General features: G+C 37.6%; 1 protein-coding gene across 1 annotated transcript in view; it reads right to left on the minus strand.

Annotated features, from left to right (window-relative positions):
• Positions 1 to 4693, minus strand: part of KDM5B (lysine demethylase 5B) — a 64968-nt gene extending 60275 nt beyond the window's left edge. The window contains exon 1 of the mRNA XM_007456157.1: positions 4592 to 4693. Within this exon, the coding sequence (XP_007456219.1) occupies positions 4592 to 4693 (102 nt within the window). The remainder of the gene's footprint in view (positions 1 to 4591) is intronic.
• Between the last annotated feature and the right edge of the window lie 5128 nt (positions 4694 to 9821).

Here is a 9821-nt window from a genome sequence, read left to right on the forward strand (position 1 = left end):
GCTTTGCCCTCCGCACCCCTGTTGCTGTGCTGTCCTCCGCGGCTCCGAAGCTCCCCGCTCCGCCTCCCGCAGTCTCTGCGCGCGAAGGGGCTTCCTAGTGTGTGGAGACCTTTCCTCCTTCACAGCTCCCTCCCACTGGTGCAGGTGCTGTCCCTATTCTATTGTCTCTGTTTTTAATTAATTTTTTCTTTTGCCCTACCCAGATACGTGGGGAGTTTCTTGCCTTTTGGGAGGTCGGAGGTCTTCTGCCAGCATTCAGTAGGTGTTCTGTAGGAGTTGTTCCACGTGTAGATGTATTTCTGGTGTATTTGTGGGGAGGAAGGTGATCTCCGCGTCTTACTCCTCCGCCATCTTTCCACCGCCCAAACATCATTCTTAATGGTGAAAAACTGAAAGCATTTCCTCTAAGATCAGAAGCAAGACAAGGATGTCCACTCTCATCACTATTATTCAACATAGTTTTGGAAGTCCTAGCCACGGCAATCAGAGAAGAAAAATAAATAAAAGGAATACAAACTGGAAAAGAAGAAGTAAAGCTGTCACTGTTTGCAGATGACATGATGCTATACATAGAGAATCCTAAAGATGCCACCAGAAAACTACTAGAGTTAATCAATGAATTTGGTAAAGTTGCAGGATACAAAATTAATGCACAGAAATCTCTTGCATTCCTATACATTAACAACGAAAGATCAGGAAGAGAAATTAAGGAAACAATCCCATTTACCATTGCAACAAAAAGAATAAAATACCTAGGAATAAACCTATCTAAGGAGGTAAAAGACCTGTATTCAGAAAACTGTAAGACACTGATGAAAGAAATCAAAGATGACACAAACAGGGCTTCCCTGGTGGCGCAGTGGTTGAGAGTCCGCCTGCCGATGCAGGGGACATGGGTTCGTGCCCTGGTGCGGGAAGATGCCACATGCCGCGGAGCGGCTGGGCCCGTGAGCCATGGCCGCTGAGCCTGTGCGTCCGGAGCCTGTGCTCCACAACAGGAGAGGCCACAACAGTGAGAGGCCTGCAAAAAAAAAAAAAAAAAAAAAAAGATGACACAAACAGATGGAGAGATATACCATGTTCTTGGATTGGAAGAAACGATACTGTGAAAATGACTATACTACCCAAAGCAACCTACAGATTCAATGCAATACCTATCAAATTACCAATGGCAGTTTTTACGCAACTAGAAGAAAAAATCTTAAAATCTGTATGTAGACACAAAAGACCCTGAATAGCCAAAGCAGAGTTGAGGGAAAAAAACGGAGCTGGAGGAGTGTGACTCCCTGACTTCAGACTACACTACAAAGCTACAGTAATCAAGACAATATGGTACTGGCATAAAAACAGAAATATAGATCAATGGAATAGGATAGAAATCCCAGAGATAAAGACATGCACCTATGGTTAACTAATCTATGACAAAGGAGGCAAGGATATACAATGGAGAAAAGACAGTTTCTTCAATAAGTGGTGCTGGGAAAACTGGAAAGCTACATGTAAAAGAATGAAATTAGAACACTCCCTAACACCAAACACAAAAATAAACTCAAAATGGATTAGAGACCTAAATGTAAGACCGGACACTATAAAACTCATAGAGGAAAACATAGGAGGAACACTCTTTGACATAAATCACAGCAAGATCTTTTGTGATCCACCTCCTAGACTAATGGAAATAAAAACAAAAATAAACAAATGGGACTTAATAAACTTAAAAGCTTTTGCACAGCAAAGGAAACTACAAACAAGACAAAAGACAACCCTCAGAATGGGAGAAAATATTTGCAAACGAATCAACGGACAAAGGATTAATCTCCAAAATATATAAACAGCTCATGCAGCTCAATATTAAAAAAACAAACAACCCAATCCAAAAATGGGCAGAAGACCTAAACAGACATTTCTCCAAAGAAGACATACAGATGGCCAAGAAGCACATGAAAAACTGCTCAACATCACTAATTATTAGAGAAATGCGAATCAAAATTACAATGAGGTTATCACCTCACACCAGTTAGAATGGGCATCATCAGAAAATCTACAAACAACAAATGCTGGAGAGGGTGTGGAGAAAAGGGAACCCTCTTGCACTGCTGTGGGAAAGTAAATTGATACAGCCACTATGTAGAACAGTATGGAGGTTCCTTAAAGAACTAAAAATAGAATTACCATACGACCCAGCAATCCCACTACTGGGCATATACCCAGAGAAAACCATAATTCAAAAAGACCCCAATGTTCATTACACCCCAATGTTCATTGTAGCACTATTTACAATAGCCAGGTCATGGAAGCAAACTAAATGCCCATTGACAGACAAATGGATAAAGAAGATGTTGTACATATATACAATGGAGTATTACTCAGCCATAAAAAGGAGTGAAACTGGGTCATTTGTAGAGATGTGGATGGATCTAGAGACTGTCGTACAGAGTGAAGTGAGTCAGAAAGAGAAAAACAAATATCGTATATTAACGCATATATGTGGAACCTAGAAAAATGGTACGGATGAAGTGGTTTGCAGGGTAGAAATTGAGACACAGATGTAGAGAACAAACGTATGGACACCAAGGGGGGAAAGTGGCTGGATGGGGTGATGGTGGTGGGATGAATTGGGAGATTAGGATTGACATATATACACTAATATGTATAAAATAGATAACTAGTGAGAACCTGCTGTATAAAAAATAAAATAAAATTCAAAAATTCCAAAAAGAAAAAACGAATTCAGCAACAGGAGAAATCAAATCAAGTTCTGGGTATAAAAATGGAATGACACAGAGTCATTAAACCTGTATCTTCAGGCTTCCCTGGTCCCCAGTGCAGGGGACACGGGTTTGAGCCCTGGTCTGGGAAGATCCCACATGCTGTGGAGCAACTAAGCCCGTGCGTCACAACTACTGAGCCTGCCCTCTAGAGCCCGCGAGCCACAACTACTGAGCCCGTGTGCTGCCACTACTGAAGCCTGCATGCCTAGAGCCTGTGCTCTGCAAAAGAGAAGCCACCGCAACGAGAAGCCTGAGTACCTCAATGAAGAGTAGCCCCAGCTCGCCACAACTAGAGAAAGCCTGCACGCAGCAACGAAGACCCAACACAGCCAAAAATAAATAAATTAAAAAAAAAAAAAAAAGACCTGTATCTTCAAAAATATACAGTGACACGTTAAGCAGGAAAAATACTGTATACGTAAAGAATACACTTCCCATTTGTGTATATGTGCATAAAAATAGCCTTGAAAGAAAAAGCAGATGAGAGGATTAGGAGGGATTTATTTTTATCATACTTTCCTTTGTTTTTATACTTTCCACAGTGAACATGCATCAGTAGGCCCTTCAACAGATATTTATCTGTGTTGTAGATGTAATGTTTGTATATGGTATCTTTGAATACCTGTTCCTTTCAGACTATGATTGTATAAATGCTTACCCACTTTTCAACTATGAAACTTAGGGCCTCTCTAAGTATACAGACGAGCTGTTTCTAAACCCATAAAGCAGAGAGACTCTCTCTCTCCCTTTATTCATCTAACTTCTGCACCGAGATAAGAAGGTTCAAAGGAGAAAACCTATTGTGGGCAACTGTACGTAGATCTGACTACAAAACAGAGACATAAAGGCTCCATATACAATATTTTAAACAATTTCATCCATGGGTTCACTAAACATTCACACAGGGCACATTTCTTTAAACAAGTTTCTGAGTATTAGTCACATTTTCTAGGCTAAAAAGAAAGCCCACCTGGAATCAAGGGAGAGAGAAAAGAAAAACACAATGCTACGAAAACCTATAGGATTTAAGCATTCCAGATGATATGTCTGTATCAAGACAGTTTTGATTAGCAGGTTTACCCTCAGAAACTATGCTGTGATCTTCCTCCCTCTCTATAGCACAGTAACAATTTCTAAAATTATAGGGCTCACTGCTCTAGTGTAGAATATCTCAAAGCGTGTAAACAATTATGACATTCTGCTTTCTATCAGGGCCTAAAATAAGTGGGAAGTTTTTATAATATTGTTTTGCTTTAAATTAGAACAGAAGTTTTTATCTCAATAATTTGGCAAATACCACCTTTGTAAGGAAACAAACACAGTTACATAGGAACTATTAGCAGAGGGCTCCATGAGCTGTCCAGCATTACTGAGTCCCCTACTCTCTACCAATGTCAACATTCTATGAAAATCTCCTTGGAGACCTCAGCTGGCAAAAGAGAGAAGGCAGGCAAGTTATTTCACATGTTGTATTTTCATGTGACAACCAGGAATACACTTTAAACAGTAAGTGAATGCAAAAGCAAAAGCCGTAACAAGTAGGTAATAACAAACTGCTGTAAGAAAGGAACATCTATAGCGAAGTTAATACAGATTTCAGTTTTTGATAACAAAAGAATATTTCCTCTGTAACCTTATTCATTCCAAACCTTCTTAGTATGGTTGCTCTCAAAACAGAACTAAAACATTGGAGGAAAAATCCATAAAACAAAGGTCTTCCAAGCAAGTCTTCCACACATAATCAAGGCTTTTTCATTCCTCCCAAAGACCATGTGCCAATAAGCAGTGAAATAAAACAGGTTAAGGCTAGCCCTACTCACCCTCAAACTGTCTCCAGACAGGAATAAGTTGTAGGGGTTGAGAATTCGCTCATAATGCCCTCTGATATGGGAGCCCACAGCTTTGCCAGGAGCAAACCCCATCTTGGTGGCAATTTTGGTCCATTTTCTATCCTTGCAAACAACTGCAAATCCACCTTCCTCTGCAACTAACTGTTAAATAAAACAGCAAAAGAAATTAGTTCTTGGCTGTGGTCATCTTTTAAAGATACATTTTCCAAGTAAAATATATATATATGCACTATTAATTTTAAACTAGAAATTTAAAACACTGCTTTTAACAGCATATTCCATAAACTTTTTGTACCCCTCCAAAAGCTACTTCTCAGTTCCCCAAAGCAGCCAAGATTTTCCATGAGGAAGAATTAAATTAGCAATGAAATCTCTGATAAAGAAAAGGTTCTAGTAAACTGAGGAGTAGCAAGAACGGCAGCATGTCTGGTGGAAATAATGCAGGCTTTAGACTGAAATGAACTTTAAGATACAGAATTATAACTCAGCCTTTTCGGTTGGTCAACTTGGACACTGAAAGCCTCTGTTGTCTTATCTGCAATAAAACAGACAGGAATATCTAAGAGGACCATTACGAAGTTTAAAAATTACCAAAAAACAGGTGGCAGCAAAATATTTCACAAGATAAGGCTTTCAGATCAGACAAGCAGAGACCAATCTAATCACAAAACTAAATGAAGAATTTTATTTTACATCTTTCAAGCAGTAAGTTTCTTATTTTAAGGCAAAGAAGATCAAATTCATGCTGTCAGAAAAATTATTCAATGAGAAAGATGGTCATTAGGCTTTTACCTTATTAAGCTGAAACAAGTCCAAGATCTTCCTCTCCACATGTGGAATTTTCAGAGTACTTCCCTGTAATTCCCAGTACTTTGCAATCTGGTCCAAGAAATTTAATTTTACACGAGTTTGAGCCTAAATGACAAAGAACTGAGTTTTACTTTTACCTAGCTTATTATAAAGCTCCTATTACCTGTGCATGTGATATTTTCATTCTTAGACTATTTAAGTGCAATTCCACTTATGAATTCAATAGGGGAAACTTCCCCAAAATATACAGAATAAAACTGGTTAAATAATTATACGTTAACTCAACAAAAATTTAATTCAGTCCCTACCATGTGCCAGGTAAGTAGTAGTTACACACTCAGTAAGTCCTCCCGTAACATAAATAGGCGATCTGAGAGGTGCTTTATTTAAGGAGTATCATAAGTAAGATTCTATATGCCCCTTTCGTCCTTTTACAGTTTGGGTATTTTAAAGTCCTGTTCTCTAAGAGTACAAATTTTCTGATTTGCTCAAACACAAATCTAAAAGCAGATTTACAACAGAACCACTTAACTTTAAAGTCCTGATAACTTAAAGATAACAGAAAACCAGAAACTTTCTTAAATGTTATTCCCTTAACAGATTATTACTGTTGCCTACAAGTCATTTTTTTAAAATTTTGTCATTTTTCTTTCCACTCATTGTGAAATTAAGTCAGACAGTTTTAAGACTTTTATCTTGCACAAGACCAAAATTGAGATCAATATTCAGATATTCCCAACCAGGTCAAAGTTAATACCCACCTCCCTATCTTTCAAGCTCAACATGAAAATACACTGAAATACCTGAAAATACATACACTAGATGCTACTACTGCCAATGCCCACAGAATTCCAGTGGACATATGTGCCATTTAAGTTAAGAATGTTTGGTTTAATATAGAAAAACAAAACATGGTTCAATATGAAAATCAGATTAGCAAAACATTCATATAAACAATGAACCTCTATGCTATCAATACCCAAGCCTTATTCACCCAGCACTTTAGGGCTTAAGTCGCCCACAGACTAACGAAGAAATACTACCTCTTCTCTAGAGAATCCCCTGTGCTATTCATTCACTCCTCCTAGGGAAAGTAAAGTGTGTTATTAAATCTTACTGAAGACATGTATTTTGGAAGAATATCAGAGCTGGAGAATCTTTTCCATTAAATGGTTCTGAAAGCACATGCCTTTCGAAACCTAAACTCTATTGGTTGTCACCTAGCTTGAGAAGGATTTAAATGCATTTATTAATTAGTAGGCTGGCAATTACTGACAAAAATCAGCGTTTTTAATGAAACTGGGTTGGTTGCAAAGGCTTATTGCCATTTGTTTTACCATGATTATCAGTTACTGGCCATGTTTTCGCTTCACTGAAACCAACAGATTTGTGACACAGCCTCTTTCAAAGAAGCCCCCGCTGGAATACAGGCAACCAGCATAGGTAGTTAAGACATTACCTCCAATTCATTCAGCCTCTGGATACGTGGGGTAAAATGAAGTTTGTCAACATCACATGCAAATGGTGGCTGCCAATCCTAGTGGAGAAGCAAAGGTTTTCATTAGAAAAATTTCTAATTCTGACATTTAAAAAATGGTTTTAAAGTTAAAACCCTGGTTAAGTAAAGCATGTTATCTCTAATGAGTCAAACAGAACACAAGGCAGTAGTTTCTTAACTCTTTTTCCACCAGAACAGCAGAATATGTATGATGACCGTTCTCCAAATGATACATTCTGCACACACCCCACCTAGCACTCCTCCAATCAACATCACTGAGCCTCAACTACCGTTGAAAAATCAACTCAGGCAAAAAAAAAGACTTTGACTCCTCTATTCCATTAGTATCTCTCCTCCTACAAAATAGCTATATTAATGTCAAATTATCTAGACTGTATTTTAATATATGTAACCCAGTTACATTAACTTTTTTTTTTTTTTTTTTTTTTTTTGGTGTTGCGGGGGCCTCTCACTGCTGCGGCCTCTCCCGCTGCGGAGCACAGGCTCCGGACGCGCAGGCCCAGCGGCCATGGCTCACGGGCCCAGCCGCTCCGCGGCACACGGGATCCTCCAGGACCAGGACATGAACCCGCATCCCCCGCACCGGAAGGTGGACCCTCAACCACTGCGCCACCAGGGAAGCCCTACATTAACTTTTATTATAAAATTGAGGACAAGTTCTTCTGTGGGGGGAAAAGAAAAAAACTGACATCCAAAACCAATTTTAAGAATCACGCTTAACATATCTACTGATACAGGTTCTTGGAAGAATTGCTATCAGGAGAAAATAGGAAGGAGAATGTGTATGGACTGTTGTCTGTAAGTGGAGAAAACTGGAAACAACTTAAATGTTCATGATAAGAGAATAGTTTAAAGGCATAAACATATGCTGTGTTAATAGGTAGAGTTTCAGTTTGGAATAATGAAAAGGTTCTGGAGACGGACAGTGGTGATGGTTGTACAACACTGTGAATGTATTTAATGTTACTGAATTGCATGCACCCTTAAAATGGTTACAATGGTATATTTTATATTATTCAGTATTTTAATATTTCAACATAATTTTTGAAGACAAAAACGTTCATGCTGTTATACAGCTCTACTGACATTGAAAATTTCCCTTATATATATTTTATGAAAGAAAGAAAAGGAGGCTGTGCAATAGAAAAATAAAACACTGGAAAGAGACAGCAAAATGGTTAACAGCGAGCAGTTTGTCGTTGGTAGGATTATAGGTGATTTTTCTTTTGCTTCCTTACCCATTTCAAATACAATCGGAAATATATTAAATACATTAAGTAATACCTATTAAATAATAAATTATTTTAGAGTAAGAGAACAAGTTAATACAAATGTTGGTACATCTGTAAATAACAATAAAATACTCTGCAGCAGTAATAAAGAATATCTAAATGTTATCAACATGGAAAGATAGCCAACAGTGGATGAGTAAAAAACTGAAACATGCAAATTTGTGTTAACATACGTAAATTTTAAAGACTGTTGTAATTGGAAGGGGGAAAGAGGTTATTTACTGCAAATTTATACTGCTGGAGTTTATCACTGCTTTTACTTTAAAAGTAAAACAGGTTTTGTTTTTGTGATTCAAACACTTAAGTAAAAATGCCCACCAGCATTGCCCGATTAAATATTATGTTAAAAAGTAAATTTTACATTTGTTTTTCAAAGGAACAAAGCAGATTACAAATTGGTACAAAGCTATTTACTACCACCCCAAAAAAGAATAGGAAGGAAAAAAAGAAAAGAAAAAAGAAAAAATGGCAATACTGTTTAAGAAGTCAATGACAGATCAGGACTTCAAGTGTCTAATGCTGTCATACAGCCTCTCCAACAAAGACTACGGCTAATGTTTAAACGCCAGTTAAAGATATACTGTACTGCTAATAAACTTAAAAAATATTACCTATGCCATCCTGGGTCAAAAAGATTACAGTGATTTTTGTTTATCTTGATAACTAAAGATAAAGAAAGCAATGTGTTTAATTATACATAATACAAGGTAGCAGAAGGAAATCCCATCGCTTCTTAATATTCTGTGGCAGGCTAATGGAAGACTTGATATTGCTCAGAGCTTTGCTCTCTAATATTTTATAGAAGCTGTAGGCTTTCTGAAATGAATTGATCTGGGTTGAAGGTTAGACCAAAAATATATCAAAGACAATGTGTCAGAATATACAAGTAAATGATTAACATACTATCCAAATGACCTGCAATTTTTATAGATTAAGATTTATGAGTAATGTATAATGATATCCTCCAATGAAAAATAAAAAAAAAAAAAAAGTAAATAAAGAGGGAACAAAAAAAAAGCCATCAGAGAAGGAAAGAGACCATATTAAAGCCTCTAAGAAGTGAAAAATTTCAAACAGGAATATAATCCTCAAATTAAGTAGTCAAATAAATAATGAAAATCTCCATGTAGAAACGTGATAATTTTTGGTTTGACACTTAAGTATCTAAAAGGGATATCATGTAATCTAACCATATTAAAGCCTCTAAGAAGTGAAAAATTTCAAACAGGAATATAATCCTCAAATTAAGTAGTCAAATAAATAATGAAAATCTCCATGTAGAAACGTGATAATTTTTGGTTTGACACTTAAGTATCTAAAAGGGATATCATGTAATCTAACCAAAACTTTTAGCCTCTACCAATAAAATGGTTCATAAAATCATTTTTTTTCGGGCTTCCCTGGTGGCGCAGTGGTTGAGAGTCCATCTGCCGATGCAGGGGACACAGGTTCATGCCCCGGTCCGGGAAGATCCCACATGCCGCGGAGCGGCTGGGCCCCTGAGCCATGGCCGCTGAGCCTGTGCTCCGCAATGGGAGAGGCCACAAGAGTGAGAGGCCCGCGTAGCACAAAAAAAAAA

Source organism: Lipotes vexillifer, unplaced genomic scaffold (assembly GCF_000442215.2).
Source record: "Lipotes vexillifer unplaced genomic scaffold, Lipotes_vexillifer_v1.1 scaffold1201, whole genome shotgun sequence".
Classification (NCBI taxonomy): domain Eukaryota; kingdom Metazoa; phylum Chordata; class Mammalia; order Artiodactyla; family Lipotidae; genus Lipotes; species Lipotes vexillifer.